The sequence below is a fragment of the Amblyomma americanum genome, chromosome 5, assembly GCF_052857255.1.
Source record: "Amblyomma americanum isolate KBUSLIRL-KWMA chromosome 5, ASM5285725v1, whole genome shotgun sequence".
In the NCBI taxonomy this organism is placed as follows: Eukaryota; Metazoa; Arthropoda; class Arachnida; order Ixodida; family Ixodidae; genus Amblyomma; species Amblyomma americanum.
Window position 1 is genome coordinate 137143986 of NC_135501.1, and position 19125 is coordinate 137163110.

The 19125-nt window shown below is 43.8% G+C and overlaps 2 protein-coding genes across 2 annotated transcripts in view; one reads left to right on the forward strand and one right to left on the reverse strand.

Moving 5' to 3' along the window:
- Window positions 1–19125, reverse strand: part of LOC144132741 (uncharacterized) — a 646537-nt gene that overhangs the window by 545876 nt on the left and 81536 nt on the right. The window lies entirely within an intron of this gene.
- On the forward strand, window positions 82–7180 carry LOC144132731 (uncharacterized). The gene is made up of 3 exons (XM_077665339.1): window positions 82–713; window positions 2567–3334; window positions 6313–7180. Exons 1-3 carry the CDS (start codon window positions 543–545, stop codon window positions 6679–6681), a joined length of 1308 nt encoding a protein of 435 aa, XP_077521465.1. The 5' UTR covers window positions 82–542; the 3' UTR covers window positions 6682–7180.

The window sequence follows — 19125 nt, forward strand, 5'->3', positions numbered from 1 at the left end:
ATGCTTTCTTCTCTGACTGTTGTTGCAAGGCAGATAGGTTAGAAAATGAAAACCCTTTGGAGTGGCTATTTATTCCTGGCTATATGACCTGATCGAACTCAAAAAGTGGTTATTTTGATAAGGTCATGTTCGGAACAGAAAGTGTGATTTGGAAAACCCTCACAAAACATGGGCTAATCAGTAATCATAATCAACAGCATTGACTGCTTTTTTATACATGCCGAAGTGCTGGTCAGCATTGGTGTTAATGTCCACACAGTAAGTACATGTCCCACTACAACATTTTAAACATGGGCTGTAAGTGCCTCTGCATTTAGAAACCTGCCACCCACAGGCTCTAGTATGTGCCAGAAGTAAGCATAAATTTTTTTTAATCCTCTTGCCACAGTGTTTGCAGAATATTCAAGAAAAAACAGGGCATAGAGTTGGCAGATGGGTAGAATGTTAAAATACAATCTTGCCGAGGTGTATACGAGTGCGTCAGCCTGTTGGTTTATGCTTGTGATGGGTTCCTTTTCACCTTACAGGCTCCAGCTGTGTTTATGACCGACAATTCAAGACCCGAAAAAGATGCCCTACATGAAACATGGCCCAGCGCACGACAGCTGCTGTGCCACTTTCATGTTCTACAGGCCGAGTGGCGTTGGCTGACCTCCACAAAGAACCAGGCAGCCAAGGAAGAGCGACGTCACTTGATGAGAGCTTTTCAGAAGGTGATGCAGACACTGTCATTTGACTACCTGCCTAGGCCATACAATACAAAAGAAAAGAGAGACACTCTGCACATAAAACACTTCGCCATGCCCATTTTGGCTGAAACATTGCATTACTCAGAAATAAGAATGTACAGCTAATATTTAAAAGGACGCTAAGGGTAAACTGAAGTTGGCCTGCGCTGATAGATTCCTGCAAATGAAAAGAGGCTAACTACACCCCTAATGATGTAGCTTTTAGAAGTGAACAAAGACAGAAAAAAATGAGAGTTATCGCTACCACAACCATTCTAACAAGCAAACTAGAATGACATTAAGACCTAATCTTATACGTAGATTCCCAAGGCAAGGATCCTTCACCTCCCACTTCTAAACAGTGATCACAGAGCTCTTTCCAGTCTTGACGGCATGAGTTTTAGTCAAGTGGAGGGAAGAAAACAAGTGTTTCATTTTTACAGCCAACTTTCTAAGAAATAAATGCCTCTTTCACTGCCATATGACTGTGCGGCACTAGTCATTTTGTTTTTGATTTTTAACGAAGTAAGTACAACATGCAGAACCTGGCACATATAGTGAACACCTTGAGGTAAACATACTCACGATGACAGGAAAAGAATTCCATGCACTTTTCCTGTCACATACATAGTCTCATTGCCATGCTTCACAACAATGTAGCAAACACAGATGAGAGAGACTGGACATAACAAGCACTTGTTGTGTCTAGTCTCCCTTTCACCCATGTTTGCTGCACTGTTGTGAATCATGAATATATATCAACTCGCCCAACCTTCTATACTCTCATTGCCACTTGATTCAATGGCCACTGAACTGAATGGAAATCCGCTGGTGCCAAACTTTAGTTTTTTCACTCGCCATTCAACTCTATGGGGATTAACTTAACAGAGGTTTGAAAATGCAAATAGATAATGTCAAGAAGCCATGAGAACAACCACATGGTCAGCATACATTGGAAAAAATACACAGGATTGAAACAAGAAAAATGAAAATTTTCTGTTCATTATTTTATTAACTGTTGACTTAACTAACTCCTTCAGAAATTACTTTTTATTCGATCATCAAAATAACAGCTCCGCAGATTTCCAGAAGTAAGCAAAGCAATACCATCTTTTTTGTATGCCACGTCTCTGTAGTTTGCCGATTTTGCCCATTTAAGCATAACTGCATACTTCATGACAACCAAGAACTGGCAATGCCCTGCTGGTGCTACAACACAAAGAGAAGAGAACAGATAACAATTTGTTTGTGAAAGTACCACTGGAAAAAAAATAAATGCTTCTAGCTGAAACGAAATGCACAGTGTTACCTCCCATCTCTGTCTTTGGATTGTGCCTACTTGCAAAGTGTGCAGTGCTTTATTTTCTGAACATGTGTGAATTAAAAACTGCATTTACAACAATAACAAATGTTTTCCTAATCTGCTGCTTCAGGCCGAGTGTTCGTCCCGAATGTAACTTACCTAGTTAGATATATCTTTTGCCAGCCAACAGATTTCATGCTTTCTTATTAACAAATTCATATCTGCGACAGCAACACACATGTATGGCCCTTGAAAAATTTTATGGTCTTTGACTCCTTGTGCATTTAGATTGCTCATGTGACAGAGGATCCCTGGTGAGAAAAACTAAGCAAAGTTAACTGATCGAGGAAGGATGATGAGGAATGCAGAAACAGCTTGTACTTGCGCAAGATATAGGTCCAATCCTTTTGTGATATAAAGACATTCAGTTCAAAAATGAGTTCACGTGTTATGGTACAGAAATAATGGTACGCAGCTAGTAATACAAAACACCACTGTATGCGTAGACGATATGCTTTTTTTGTTCTGGTTTCAGATTCTGTATGCAAAAACAATGGAAGAGCTCCAGACAGCTAAGGAAGAGCTTCACTGCCACAAACACGAAGCCTTCATAAAGAGAGTGGAAACCTTCCTTCAACACCAGCAAGAGTGGGTGCTCCTCTACCGTGCAGGCACAGTCACCAGAGGCCATAACACGAATAATTATTCAGAGGCATCCATACGAATCCTGAAGGATATCGTTTTGTGCCGCACCAAGGCTTACAATGCAGTAGCCCTGGTAGAGTTTACGATCACAACTTGGGAAAAATATTTTGAGGCACGGTTGCTGAGGCATGCGCATAACCGTGACTCCTCCCACCGTGTTGCATTCCAGCACCTGCTGCAGAAGCTGCCCAATGATTTCACCAAGTCCATTGTACAGGTGGATGGCGCTTTGTATAGTGTGCCAAGCTCATCTGGCACCAGCTCTTATGAAGTGGATGCGGACATTGGCTTCTGCAGCTGCTGGAGAGGCAGCCAAGGTGCTTTTTGCAAGCATCAGGCTGCTGTCCAGAAGGCTTTTGGTGGCTGTTTTCCGAACAGCCCGGAGCTGACGCCCGAAGACCGCCGACGGCTCGGCTACCTGGCACTGGGTGATCGTTGCCCAAACATAGAATTCTTTCTTCCAATGATGCCAGGAGGCAATGAAGAGGTCACAGTAGCCTGTACATCGGCACACAGTGAACAGGCTATGCATGCAGATGTGAGCCAGCTGCCAGAATCTCCTCCCGGGCCATTTCCAGACAGGAAAGAGAAACCTGAGGTACAGTGGAGCATTAATCCTTTCAACTATTATAATGAACTATTGTAGAAGCATAACAAAACTTCTTGGAGGTTAATCGCATAGTCATCACTTCAGCATAGTATATCCCTGTGCTCATTACCTGGCTGATAAGAATATTGTAATGAACCACTAGGTTGTGGACAGTTTTTGTTATGTACTGTGTGCAGCAGGGTTAAAGTTTGGGGCATGCTTGCCCCAACTTGTAACCAGCAGCTCCATAATATTACATAAGTGTGAAACAATATATGAATGCAAGGCCAAGACACGCACCACCAACATCCCATTCCCAATAGTGTTATATCTTGTAGTGAGCCTTCAGATAATTTTTGTGCATCTTGAAGCACTGAAAAGCACATGTTGTGTTTGACATACATGAACACATTAATACACTACATGCAGTCATATACATGCATGTATATATGCGTGCATGTCTATGCACACATGTATGGCAAGCATACAGTTGCCACTAGTGAGAAAGTTCCTTTTCAGGTGAGAAGGCCCTGAAGGTCAAAATAAAATGAAACAGCAGATCATGCATCAGTGCGTTCACCTTCATTTGGGATGGCGTGCATGCATGTGTTAATGATTACAGTGCACATATATTCAGGAAGGGCAACCTCCTTGAGTACTGACAGGGTGATAAATCTAATGGCCAGGATCGAAACTTCACTTATTCTTGAAAACAGAGAGACAGATGCAAGGAAAGGCATAAAGGTTCACCAAGAAATGCCCAACAGGCTGCCCTACATGAGGAGAGGGTAAAAAAAGGACAAAACAGAAGAGAGAAGGAAAGTTGAATTCAATTAATTGAGAGGATGGAATATGTCCATATTGTCGTCTATAATCTACAAAACAAACAAGAGCTATTGTGTGTATACAGACTGTAGCTTAGGATAAACGTCATGTTTGTGACAGTAGAGGTAGTTTGGCAGCAGCACGTTTTAGGCATGCAACCAAAACAAAAATATACACATATCTGTAACTCAAGCTGGAAAGGCTGATGGTGGGTCAGTTGGTGTAGGATGTTCAGGAGGGTGAAAACCAGAAAAAAAGATACGGTGCAGAAGATAGAGGGCAGGACAGTGGCTTCACTAACAACTAAAGTCTGTATTGAAGACTGGCTGCGAATTAGTAACACAGCCATACATGGGCAAACAGAAATTTATCTATGAAAATTCACAACATCAATGTCTTTGTTATAGATGGTGCACTCACATTTTGTGCTTCCTTATCAGGAAGGCCTGAAGGATTTTGCGTGCCTTATGTGTTTTCTGGTGGCCTAGAATGGAAACCTTGCCAAAATATGGTGGTACATCTGCTACAGTGAAAGGTAGCATTACAACCAAGGCGGAATGCCTGTTCAGCTCGGACTTTCCATCAGGAATGACAAAACAGCAGAATCCGTCTTGAAAAGTAAGAACGGCAGTGCCAAAATAGAAAAAAGGAAAGATGTGACCAAAAAAAGGTACATTAAAGTCAGTCATTACTTATTTTCACAACATGATGCACAGCATAAAAAATTTACCAAACATCAAGGCATAAATGATTTTTTTTTCAAGTACAGCAAAGCCATCGTGCCTCATGAAATATGCACTGAGTAAAAAAAAAACTGTGCGCCACCAAACATGACAGCCAGCACATGTAATGCACCACAGAAGCGGTTTACAAGATTCCTTTAATTTGTGGAACAAGTTATGCCTGGCAGCACATGTGTTAATGATAAGAGAAGTGACAGATTGTAAAAGTACTAAGCTAGTGAGCAATACTGATGCTGGAGAAAATGGTCGTCTTGCCTTTTAACGTCGCTGATGTACCACAGTATCTATAGTCGCAGCCATTTAAATACAAAGCATTTGTTAATGATCAAACTCCTCTCGCACCTCACCTATAGTAAATTAGGAGGTACCCGACATGCACACAAACAAGTTCCGCTGGTGTGTTCATACATAACGTCTAGAAACCTTCACACTTTCACTAAATGTACGCAAAAAGTTGAAATGATGAAGCTTGCTCTATATAGTTGTGGCCTTGACTGCACGTCACGTTTAGTGAAGTTTACATTCTAGGCCAGAGCGACATCCTTGAGGCCTTTCATATCAAGAAGTTTGGTGATTCTTATGCGAGTGTACCATCTCTAGCGCTGATGAAAAAGGAATTTTATGTTATGAATTCTCGTATGTAAATTTCTCTTAGCTGCGGCTTTGGCATATTTAGGCTGTATTATTTGGCAGCCTGCCTTCAATAAATATTTTAGTCCAGCAGTTGTCCACCCCTTTGTGTTGTGTACCGTCTTTTCTGGCTGATTTTCATCTACCTGTTACCCACTCTACCCACCCGTCCATTTAAAAATGTCGCATCAGTTTTTAACCCTTTGAGGTGTTATTTTTGTTTTAATCGAAAACAAACATTTTTCATCCTAAATAGTATATTCAAGCCCCATGAAGAGATAATTTGTTAGTTTGCAAGTGTGAAATACCACTTTATTTTTTAAACGGATGTGCAAAATCCGGTACAATGTGTCACAATTAATCGAAACAGCAATATTGAAATGACAGGAGTTGTCGAGTAAACAGCCGAAAAATAGTGAAATCAATTTTTGTTTTTGAGTTACACATTACGCTTGAAATTGCGAGACAAAAATGACCTTACTGCTAGTGGCAAGATCTATCTGCATAAAAATGGCGAAGGACATGCTAATACCCTGCTCAATGTTTCGCTAAATATTACTTATTGTATTCATTAAGTGGCATAAATAAGAACCACATCATATGTGACATGAAGGACACTAATTCCATATGAAAGAAATTACTGCTAGGCATAGCACACTCTCAGAAAAGCCCGTTAGTTTGCCCTGTACACAGTTATGTACAAAATGCCTTAAAGGGTTAAGCAGGACTCACTCTTTCAGTATACAGTCAGAGATAGCATCATGATTATTTTTTTATTTTCCATTGCAGGACATGGAGGAAAAATACTGTGCACTTGAAAAGGAGCTGCGACGTGTGCACAAGCTGGCTGAAGACAGCGCTGTTTATCCGAAACTACTGGATGCAGTCGCTGCACAGCTCAAAAATGTGACAACAAGTAGTGGTGCACATGCTCTTCTGCTGAAGCTAAAGGCCTCCTCTGCAGCAGATAGGAGGCGTGGCCAAATAATAAGAGTACAGCCAACAAGCCTGGCAAGGCGCCGGCCTGGCCTACCAAGGGGCTCGAAACGCGTTCCTGCTGGGCGGCCACTCACAGCAGGACAAGCAAGAAAAATCAAACGTGGCCACAAATTGGGCAGTAGCATTCAGGAAAATGTACCGGGGGCAAAAAGTCACTAGACCTGCTTTCATAGGTAAAGACAAACAGGATGCAGCAGCACAAGAATACAACCACTGCTACTGCATCCTAGTGGCGTCGCTATAACTGCACCCAGTGCGGTGGCAATTGCGTCACCCTCCTCCCCCCTCCACCTTCTCTTCCAGTGTGTGCCGCATAAGCCCTCCTCCGCTTCACTGTTTAGCTTACTTCATACCATATGAATATAATTCAACTAACAGTGGCATGAAAAACATGCTTGGTGAACTTTCATATTCATATTAGCAGAGCCAGGAAAACGAAACCTCTGAAATTTGCTTTTTGAACAAAGGTGCACCAATTAAGAGAAATTTACACTTGTGTTTTGAAGACATGAATGAATGCAGCGACTGACAGTGTGAAAAGAATTGCGAAAATTGTGTGGGCGTTTAAAAGGTTTGCAAAGATATGAGTACCAAAAGCTAAAAAGAGTTATAACGGTAACTGCCTAAGGACTGTTTCAGATGTATACAGAACCACTGAATTGATATCTGCAGAGGTAATTAAAAAGAAACAATAATTAACTAATGCAAACTCCTTTCCAGTATGTGAAAATGTGTGTACTCATTACGCAGGAACCATGAAGGACAATTGAATGTCAAAGTGCACAAGGCCCTGACAAAAGTACAGAAAACAACTGAATTTTATTGCTGTTGGAATAAGCAACAAAAATGTAACCATTCAAGAGAGTTTTGACAGTTAGAAAGCTGTATTAAATTGCAAGAATGACAGGGCAACGTTATTTATTACTGCAAAACAAACACCTTCAGAACGACTAGTAAGTCGTTAATTGCAGTATGCAAAACACTTCTGGAGATGTACACACTAGCACTTCACTCCAATTAAAGCACTGGCAGTAACGGGATGACAACTGTAGTTAAGTGTGGGCTAAACAGAAATCAAAGGATTTCGAAATCTGTGCAATGGAATCACAGGGTTCCCAACTGTATCTAAAGAAATGTAGTGTACAAATTTCAACTGGAAAGATTACGGCCATACCCTTTTACAATACAGGAGGCTTTTTATTACTATAATGCATGCCATGTAATACGAAGACTTCAATATGCTTCAGTAACGACAAATATGGGAGAAACCAAAGTGAAATGTCGTGTGAAGCTGACAGCAAATGTGTTACGGCAAGTCTGCTCACGTCGATGCGCCAATATGCAAGCCTTTCAAATCTGAGCTATCTGGGAAGGTGGCTTCATGAAGCTTGAGCATTCACCGTGTTGTTCAGGCCTCGGTGGCGGTGATTATTTTATCTTCTGTAATACAAGCAATTTCTGCGTGGGCAATGATTTCCTGACGATAATGTTCCGATAGGTTCCTGCAGCGCCAAGAAGTCTCCTCAGTTGTGAGAGCAATGACGTAAGATGAAATTTGTGTTCATGTCAAGCAGTATTACACTGATAACAAGACGTACAATTTCTCTCCGAAAATTTTGTTTCAAATGCAAGTAGACAACCTATTAGCCCTTGGTGAACAACTCACTCACCTTGAGTTTGTATCGCGCAAATAAAACGAGCAATAATTTTTTTATTCAAGGAGAGGGTTGCAAGAAGCTCCTGATCGTTTCTTCAACTTCAGTGCCTTTTCACAGTTTGCTTTCAAGAGATGATAATGCAAGGCCTGAGAACCTAGACATCTTATTTGTAGATGTTAAGTAGTTTTTGATAAGTTAGAAATTAGAACCACTGACCACCTCATTATGCCCCAGGCAAGGGTATCCTGAGGAATATTTGAACGTATAGTGAAAAAGCTCTGCAAGATGAAAAACCCAACTGAGGGATGAACGCAAAGATGTGCAACAAGGACGAATGCTTGGCCTCATGCAGGTCAGTGCCTGCCGCTTCAATGTGTCTCCGTAGCCAAAATATTTTGGCTCGAACAACTGTTCCGAGAGAGCTGTGAGTTTAGGAAATGAAGCATTAAGCTAAGTGGCAGTTAACAAAGGCACTGCGTGCCCCCCGCCATCCTTCTATCCTGCAGCTGCACCGCCTTGAGCTCTGCTCCCGATGCAGACCGCACCCCCTCACCCCCCTCGTGACGCCACTGCTGCATTATGCCACTGACTTTGCAGTGTCGCATTGCTATGCCTGCCACTTCTAGAAAAGGCCTCCCACCTCAGTTGTGCTCAGTATACATTCCTATTTCATGTTGGAGTGTGCTATGAGGTGTCCAAAGAAGCTCTAAGGGGCAAAAGAGAAAGGCTGTAAAGCTTTATTTAGTTGTTAAAAAAAACTGAACAACTGGAGACTTGAGATTACTGGTACGTTTACGATACCTAAGTGCATTTCTGTTCCATAGAATGTTTTCTGTTCCACCGATCCGTTTTCTGCTTTGCATTAGCTTAGTCGCGGTGCGAACTGTGCAATTTTTACACTTTCCTGTATACTGTTTTTTTTGTGTGTGTTGCCTTACGCTACGATACCTCAGTGCATTTCTGTTCCATAGAGTTTATTCTGTTTCACCGATCCGTTTTCTGCTTTGCAATAGCTTAGTCACGGTGCGAACTGTGCAATTTTTACACTTTACTCTATTACTGTTTTTGTTTGTGTGTGTTGCTTTACGCTACGATACCTCAGTGCATTTCTGTTCCATAGAGTTTATTCTGTTTCACCGATCCGTTTTCTGCTTTGCAATAGCTTAGTCATGGTGCGAACTGTGCAATTTTTACACTTTCCTGTATACTTTTTTTTTGTGTTGCCTTACGCTATGATACCTCAGTGCATTTCTGTTCCATAGAATTTTTTCTGTTTCACTGATCCATTTTGTGCTTTGCAAAGCTTAGTTGCGGTGCGAACTGTGCAATTTTTACACTTTTCTGTATACTGTTTTTTTTTGTGTGTGTTGCCTTACGCTACGATACCTCAGTGCATTTCTGTTCCATAGAATTTTTTGTTTCACTGATCCATTTTCTGCTTTGCAAAGCTTAGTTGCGGTGCGAACTGTGCAATTTTTACACTTTCCTGTATACTGTTTTTTTTGTGTTGCCTTATGCTACGTTACCTCAGTGCATTTCTGTTACATAGAGTTTATTCTGTTTCACCGATCCGTTTTCTGCTTTGCAATAGCTTAGTCATGGTGCGAACTGTGCAATTTTTACACTTTCCTGTATACTTTTTTTTTGTGTTGCCTTACGCTATGATACCTCAGTGCATTTCTGTTCCATAGAATTTTTTCTGTTTCACTGATCCATTTTGTGCTTTGCAACGCTTAGTTGCGGTGCGAACTGTGCAATTTTTACACTTTTCTGTATACTGTTTTTTTTTGTGTGTGTTGCCTTACGCTACGATACCTCAGTGCATTTCTGTTCCATAGAGTTTATTCTGTTTCACCGATCCGTTTTCTGCTTTGCAATAGCTTAGTCATGGTGCGAACTGTGCAATTTTTACACTTTCCTGTATACTTTTTTTTTTGTGTTGCCTTACGCTATGATACCTCAGTGCATTTCTGTTCCATAGAATTTTTTCTGTTTCACTGATCCATTTTGTGCTTTGCAAAGCTTAGTTGCGGTGCGAACTGTGCAATTTTTACACTTTTCTGTATACTGTTTTTTTTTTGTGTGTTGCCTTATGCTACGATACCTCAGTGCATTTCTGTTCCATAGAATTTTTTGTTTCACTGATCCATTTTCTGCTTTGCAAAGCTTAGTTGCGGTGCGAACTGTGCAATTTTTACACTTTCCTGTATACTGTTTTTTTTGTGTTGCCTTATGCTACGTTACCTCAGTGCATTTCTGTTACATAGAGTTTATTCTGTTTCACCGATCCGTTTTCTGCTTTGCAATAGCTTAGTCACGGTGCGAACTGTGCAATTTTTACACTTTTCTGTATGCTGTTTTTTTTTTGTGTTGCCTTACGCTATGATACCTCAGTGCATTTCTGTTCCATAGAATTTTTTCTGTTTCACTGATCCATTTTCTGCTTTGCAAAGCTTAGTTGCGGTGTGAACTGTGCAGTTTTTACACTTTCTTGTATACTGTTTTTTTTTGTGTTGCTTTACGCTACGATACCTCAGTGCATTTCTGTTCCATAGAATGTTTTCTGTTCCACCGATCCGTTTTCTGCTTTGCAATAGCTTAGTCGCGGTACAGACTGTGCAATTTTTACACTTTCCTGTATACTTTTTTTTGTGTGTGTTGCCTTATGCTACGTTACCTCAGTACATTTCTGTTACATAGAGTTTATTCTGTTTCACCGATCCGTTTTCTGCTTTGCAATAGCTTAGTCACGGTGCGAACTGTGCAATTTTTACACTTTCCTGTATACTGTTTTTTTTTGTGTGTGTTGCCTTACGCTACGATACCTCAGTGCATTTCTGTTCCATAGAATTTTTTCTGTTTCACCGACCCGTTTTCTGCTTTGCAATAGCTTAGTCGCGGTTCAAACTGTGCAATTTTTACACTTTCCTGTATACTGTTTTTTTTTTGTGTGTGTTGCTTTACGCTACGATACCTCAGTGCATTTCTGTTCCATAGAATTTTTTCTGTTTCACCGATCCGTTTTCTGCTTTGCAATAGCTTAGTCGCAGGGCGAACTGTGCAATTTTTACACTTTCCTGTATACTGTTTTTTTTGTGTGTGTGTTGCCTTACGCTACGATACCTCAGTGCATTTCTGTTCCATAGAATTTTTTCTGTTTCACCGATTTGTTTTCTGCTTTGCAGTAACTTAGTCACGGTGCGAACTGTGCAATTTTTACACTTTACTCTATTACTGTTTTTGTTTGTGTGTTTCCTTACATGCCTGTTTTTCAAGAATCTATTTTCGTACGGGGCCACAGCCAGTATTAAAGCTAAATGTTTGTGGTTCACCCCCTTGCCGAAAGTGGCAAATAAATTAAGGCTTATTAAAATACCCCACGCTTTGATACCAGGACCAACAGTAGATTGTTATGGCAAATACACAACAGCTGTGTGCAATTTTCTTATTGTGCATGCAATGTCCATGTGGCAAATTTAATTTAGGCATAGAAGAAATATGTAACCGTTCTTGTCTGCACACACTAGCAAAAGTCATGACCTGTATGCAAAATGCTCCTTTTCATATGTAAATCTATGAGGCCAGTACCTTCAACTGCACAAGAATTTTTATTGATATAAGTCGTCATCAGTACCACCCAAGTGCAGTACCGGACAGAGGCTCCTCCTGTTGGCCCCTAAATTTCCTGTTTTGTGCCAGCCACGGCCATGCTATCACAACTAATTTCATGAACTTGTTACTTCCTCCTGCAGTCAGCCACACTTGAATGCTCTTTCTTAATAGTCCAGAGTGCATGACAAAGAATTGGTGAATTCAACTAGTACGTCAGACTTCCAATCACATCTACCTCACTCCACATCAGCAGCCACACGCTTAAGTTAATTAGTACCTGGCCACTCAGTGTTGAGTGAAAAATCTAGGATGACAAAATTAAAGGGGCTTCTTCCTCTGGCTTCAGTTTTTACCTCATCACGAGTGCACCAACTGATATTTTATCAGTGGATTACTTGGAGACTTGACATATACCTGAGTAATAAAATTCAATCACTAGGATATATCTCAGCAGAGGAGAGGCTACAGTTTAAAAAATAAGCAAACATATAGTCAGAGAAGTACAAGAAGATCATCACATCAATCAGCATACCAGTATATTGCAAATATGCAAAAATGCTGTGCACTGAAGACAGCTCAGAAATTCCTTATCAGATTATTGCTTTGAGAACAACTTTTATAACGCAAGTACTCTGCTGATAGGTAGACAAATTGGGAAATTTAGTGTGTCACAGGTATTTTACTTCTGAAGAAGTGTTAGTTCTGACTCATAATGCCCCATTATTAGGCAAGCACCGAGGTGGCTTTGAGTGATGGAGTAGAACTAAGTTCAATAAGCATGCCTCACGTCCTTGTCACAATCAGCCTCACTGTGTCTACTGTCCAGCTTGCGCAATGACTCACAAGCGTGAAATCTTCACTGCCGCTTCCTTCCATGTCAGCAGTGTTCTCAGCATTGTCAGCAGTTTCCCAAGCATCCTTAGACAAATATGACAGCACCTATGTGTTAACTTTAACCTCTCGTGAAAGGCGACATAGTAGGCTCCTCAGTTATGCAAGCTTCCATTGCCATATATTAGTACGTCTCTAACATATCCCATAGGTCACCGCAGGCCCTAGCTAGCTACTCGCCTCATTGCAACGTACAGGGAGTTATCTCCTTCATTTGTGTTTTAACACTCTCATTGACAGCTTCAGGACCGCATGAATGGAAGCAGTAACAAAACACTAGTTGTAGGATAAAAAAAAATTATGATGGAGTCGTTATTCCAGTCTCAAGAGAGCTTGCTTTTGGGTTTCTTAAACAGTTCTCAATCGGACATCGGCCTCACTGTCAACATGCCCTTCACACACATGCAAACACTGCCATGAAACCTGCAAGGTCTCCAGTATGTGCCTTTATTATAGTCATAGTTTTTACTCAAGTTCTGAACTGTAGTGCCTAGAATAGGCAGTATAATGGAACCAAAGAACCCTATAATTTTCACGCGATATGTAGATATAAGCGCCTACTTATACACTGCACAGTCCACTGTCAGTCTACAATTCACAGAAGGTAGTAGTGCGTATTGTGGCGCGCATAAACAGCCCACGCGCAAATTCACTTGGAATTAACACACCAGTCAATGCCGTGCAGTCTGTCGGCTGCTGTAGGTAACAGTATGGCGTATAAGTATCGAAAACAATCCAACAAGTGAAAAGTTAAGTGACCACCACTCGCCGCCATGGAGCGAGTTTCGCGGCCGTACAGCACAGTGCGTGCCAGTTGCATATCGCATATAACTCACAGGCGCCCCTCTTTAGCGCAGGTAAGGAGGCCAAAGTAGCAGAAAAACGCGCGTCCCCGAGGTGCGCAACGAACAGGCCGGGCGCAATGCGAGCGGCCATGGGGAAGCAGTTACCATAGCAATAACAACAACAAACAAGCAGCATAGAAGCATGGGGCGGAAATGACTTCAACGCACAGCGCAGCCAATTGGCGGCCGTCTGGCTGTGCCGGCTGCGTTTGGCGAAGGCGCAGGCGTGGGTATTTTCGCACCCCGCGTAGTACTCACGTCGCGTTCTTCATCGCTCATTCTTATTGCTGGCGAGAGCCGGGCAGCGGGTACAGAGCGTCCGCGGTCGCGGCAAGGGTCTCTCTTCTTTTCAAAGTACGTCACACGGCAACTACCGCCGATCCACGCTGCTGCAGCGACAGCGGAGAAATATGGCCGACGCTAGCGCCACGCTGGCCACGCGGTTCCCTACCCACGTGCGCGCCCTGACGTCACGGCCGCCTTGTAAACACAAGAGCAGCCAGGCGGGCTGTGCCGGGGAGGGTTGGCGGCAGCTGGCGAACGCCGAATGGCGCGGAGAAAAAAAAAAATAGTTGGGGGAAGGGAGGGAAGGGGACCTCGACAGACCTGGCAGGGGGCCGAGGCCCCTGCAATGCCACCGCTGTGCGGAGAGGTCACGCTTTGTACCGCGTACAACGATACGGAGCCTTCGAGCCGAGTGAGGTGCTTCACCGCATTGATTGTGGCGGTTTGGCCGCGCTGAGAGGAAGCTAGCAGACGACGCCGGGAGCAAAGGCTTCGTTTTCTTCGTTTACCAGCACGCCCGGCTCAAACCCGGCACACAGAAAAACCGGTCGCAGACAAGCGTTTCTGAATAACTTTTCAATGTATCAAACAATATAACGCAACACGGAAGAAAAACAATCATTTTAAAACAAAACTGATTCTTGCAATTGCTTGCAGACGTAAGAAAAACAAGGGTTGAAAACAACTGAAACGTTTATTAACAATGTGAATACATTGTGAATCGCCGCACACAATAAGACGGAGCAGACTTTTTTTTATAAACGAGATTTATTGCCTCAGGGCATCGATGGGCGAAGGTGTGTTGAAGGATGCAGTAATTATTAAAGTAATGGAAAAAGGTTAGCTGATTTTATCAAGTCCAGTAGTGAGCGGTGGTGTGGTCCCTGCGTCCAGGCCATATATGAAGCAGGGTTGCTCGCTGAAAGACCTGCTACCTTCAGATGCCGGATCCTTATAGGCTTTAAAGCCTGCAGCACGCGCACGTAGCGCTCTAAAACAGGGATTTTTTTTTTATTTCTACAAAACTTTTAAATGGTGCGAAGCTTCTCAACGAAATGGGAGTTACCTGTGGCGGCTTTATTTACTTTCTTCACTTTTATTTTTGAAGCCGTCCATGATAATTACTCCCATTCGAATTTCGTGCCCAGCCACTAATCAGTTTTTCATTTCCCTGCCTGTGTTCTACGGTTACTCCGGGAGCAATCCCGATATTCAATTGCACTGCTCTGTGGCAGCCTGCGCAGAGAATTTTTTACTTCACACCTGGTCCACCACGGCTCCCTGGCTGCTGATGCACGGCCCCATTCGCCATTTCCCAAGGCGAATTCAGCCACTTGACCTGTTTTTGGACTGTTACCATTTCTAGAGCAACGACAAGACTAATTGTGATGATGAAACAGCGCAGTGGCAGGCAGACACAGAGGAGAAGAAAGAGCACAACTACGCGCTAACAATGGGCGCTTATTGTGACGCCGCACGTACAAATACGCGCGAGCAAATAAAAAGAAACAGAGAAAGCCCGGCACAACCGACCATGACCACCATCCTTAACCGCCTTGCTAAACATTTCGTGCTGTCAAGACGAACTGCGAGACAGTATATTAGGTGCAGTACATTCTATGTCCACGCAGGTGCCCACGTAGTCCCCACACGTAGTCCTGTCTCAAGAGAGAATGCGCGTTCTGGTGGCACCAGCGTCCGTGAGTCGGAGTGCAACGCTGACAGCGACAGGTGTGTCGACACAATGCTACCGCATTTTTCGCTCTGGTTAGACGACTCCGGCACTGCTCCGAACTGTTACTTTCCCCGATTAAGGTCATGCCGGCACTGTACACGAATCTGCGCTCACAGTGAAGCTTATAGTGTGCATGTGGTCAGCGTGAAGTGTGCTCAAGCCGAGCGAAGGGAGTTCGACGAACTCACAAGTGCGCATCGAGTGCGTTCTGCAGCGAATGTCGCTGACATTCATCGTGTGACGCTGCATGAACGACATTAAAGGTCTGTTCGATTTTGCTGCACTCGCTGCACCAGTGTCAGGCAGGGAGTCACGATTTCGCCAATGCTATTCACCGCCTGTTCACAGGAGGTGTTCCGAGGCCTGAATTGCAAGCAGTTGGCGATAAGGGTTAATGAAGGACGCCTAAATAATCTGCGATTCGCTGATGGCATTGCCTTGCAGTCACTCGGGAGATGAACTGCAAAGCATGATCAATGAGTTAGACAGGCAGAGTAGAACGGTGGTTCTAAAAATTAACATGCCAAATTAACGCGTCAAATAGGTTGGGACTGTACCCCGCAGCGTCCCATCCCGCCCACATAACTGTGCACACCCAAGAGAAGGGTTGCACTGCGGCGAAAGAATACTGAGGTGTTGACACTGCGCACGCTGGAGCGTCCCGATTATGTTCGGCCGCTGCGGAGCGTGCCTTGCAGTTCGGCTGCAAGCCGACAGATGGCGCCGATGTCAACGGGCCCAGGTAACTGGCCATGATAACTGGCCAACGGGCCATGATAACTCAAGAGGCAGAACCCTCCTCTTTGAAGCTAGGTCGAAGTGTCTTAGAACGCGCAGCTACAAAAAGAAATTTAACGAAGATGACACATGTACTGTGTGTGGTAAATATGTAGAAACAATAGAACACCTCATTCTAAAATGTGATGGTATCTATCCCGATGTCGATGCAGGCACGGAATCTTCCTGAGGCCTTAGGGTTTAGAGATAACAATAGTCGTGTAAATAAATCGGCGGTGGAAATTAACAAAAAGCGATTGGAGGATTGGTGGCACAAAAGCAGAGAGGTGACATAAGTTTTAGAGTGTAGGAAGACGCACTTTAAAGAAAATGGCGAATTTGATTAACAACTTACAGCAGAGTTAAACAAAAATACAGGAAAAAAACAGCATGGTGGCAACTACCACTGCCCGTTTCAAAGGGGACGCTCCTACCTTCCATCCATCCATCCATCCAGTTGAGCGGTTCAGGCGCCTTCAGACTCCGCTGTCCAAGCTCGATTTTCGCTCCGGTGGCGTGAATTGAACTCAAAACGCAAAAGAAATTCGTTGCTTGAAATTGAAATCGTCTTAAAATTTTGTTTGCGTGAAATTATCCTGTGTAAAGCATTTAATGATATGGACTCGGTCGAGCAGCACTCGAAACTCATTCACGTTGCGCTTTCTCGCTCAATTCATGTTTCATTCGATCTATAATCATAGATCTAAGCATAATAAATATTGTCACGGACTAGAAGACGACTAAGTGGGCATTGGCGCGGCACGGAGCGCTCGCGCTAGGCCCACCGCCATAAAATCATTCCATCGCCATCTGTCATGTATATTACGGTCTTCACCTGCTTGCCGTCACGTAACAATATAAGTGGGGGTCCTCGCGCCATTTTCCGCTCACAAGGACAGAAAATTATTGCACCGGAAAGTTTTTGCTTCACGCTTATCGTTGCTTCTTCACTCTATATGAAGACCATTGAAACGTTGTTTCGGCCTAATTTTAAAGATGCAGTGCACTAGTATAGCGCGGCTATTCACGACTCAAGTTTTAAGTGAAAACTTTCTCACGCCGGAAATGTATCAGACGGGATGAAAGGGCGCGTCGGATCATGGACCATAACCCGGCACGAAAGCTTTAGAAAACGGCATTTTTATTCCAATGCAAATTATCAAAGAACGGGCATAATTTTCAATAAGCTCCTTTCCACTGAAGGCTAAATGGCGAGGCGGTGTATTTATTGAAGCACCATCAAATAGTGCCAGACATAGCATCAGAGTGGTAGAGTCAGAGCCAAGATGCTGTCTCTTGATTGCTGGCTCCAAAGCTGTTTCCGGATCTGCAGGCATCCTCACAGCAGGCAAGGAAGCTTGGAGAGGCTGCATCGCCCCGTTGTCGTCGACTTTCGGCCGACGTCGCTTGGATGCTTGCGCAGGAGGTTTCCTCTTCCGAGGTGGCTTTCTATGTCTCTCTGGCCACGTGAGATACTTGGCACAGTTCGGACATATCGTAGGAACGGCATCTCTGGAAAGCACGGGCCTCTTTTCCGCATCAAGTAGCACTCTTCCATCGAGCTCCGCGTAATACGCCCGGGATATCGCGTCCTCTGCAAAATGCTTGGCGCAGACATGGTCGGTGGGCATTGACGTCCTGTCTGCCCTGGGAATCGCACGGCGCCACTTCTCCAAACGAACATTGTCGGACGGAGCTTTGAATAATGGCACACGCTCCGCACAAGCGCGGTAGCCCGAATTGCAGTTGGGCACGAAGCACTTTCTTCCCATTGCAGAGCACTCAGCGCAGCACTCACCTGCTGTGGGCTACTCTGCCGACGATAGCCAAACACAAGGTCTTGGTGCAAAATAAAAGAACTTGTTAAAAACAGCACACCAGTGCAGCCGCACACTCAGAAATGTGCCAAAAACACGTGCGCGGTACCGTGCCACGCCGAACCGAGCCGCCCAGCGTGGGCCCGAATTTCGCAGCGCCCTCGTGATGGTTTGCAGTCGTGTGCACTTTAGTGCAGTCTCCGCTGAAAGGGCTTACCACTGCAACACTTCTTACACCGTCGTTTGCGCAGGTTGCCCACTGACGTCATTGGGGTGGGGGCGGCTAGAAATGCGCGGTGACGTACGGGTCGCCGTGTTCGCTTGGGAGCAGCCATTTTTAAAAATTATTTGTAAATTACAGAGTCCACGCAGATTTTAGATTTGACTCGAGTGTTCACAAAAACCACCAGTTGAGTTTCCCCTTCCGGTGGCGATGAGAGGAAACTACTTGATGATGAAATCGGGGTTTCTTGATGACCCGGTGGTTCTACTCGCAAACATTCACATTACTCAAGGAAAGGAGAAGGTTAACTATTTATTTACAACATAGGTAAAAAAACGAGAAGAAACAAAGCAAGGAGAAAACTATTTACATGACTAAATCGTGAATCAGACGAATTCAGCCCCCGCTCAACCCAGAGCGCTTGGTTTTAAACCCTCTGTCTCCGCCCTTAGCGGGGACAGCAACCAATAAGATAACAAACGACCCATCTCGCCAATCAGTGGTTAGGGAAAGGAAAATAAGGTCCGCCCACTGATCAGAGATTGGGTTAAAAGTGCTGATTAAACATTTGGGAAAGGAGAGGTTGCAATCAAATAGACAAACAGCACAAACGCGACCACCCTCTCCCACGGCACCCACGGCCCAGCCGTTACCACTTTCCTATCTCTTTCGCACACGCGACAAAACGATCCCTAAAAAGCGTTTACAGAATACACCGCACGAGACGAACACAGTCGTTACGGGAATAGTGGGTTTCCGG

What these genes read in the sequence shown, in the direction of transcription:
- LOC144132731 (XM_077665339.1), top strand. Translation starts at nt 543, where the DNA reads ATGACCGACAATTCAAGACCCGAAAAAGATGCCCTACATGAAACATGG. An exon ending in TGATGAGAGCTTTTCAGAAG is followed by an intron (nt 714 to 2,566) that starts GTGATGCAGACA and finishes TTCTGGTTTCAG; the next exon opens with ATTCTGTATGCAAAAACAAT. An exon ending in ACAGGAAAGAGAAACCTGAG is followed by an intron (nt 3,335 to 6,312) that starts GTACAGTGGAGC and finishes TTTCCATTGCAG; the next exon opens with GACATGGAGGAAAAATACTG.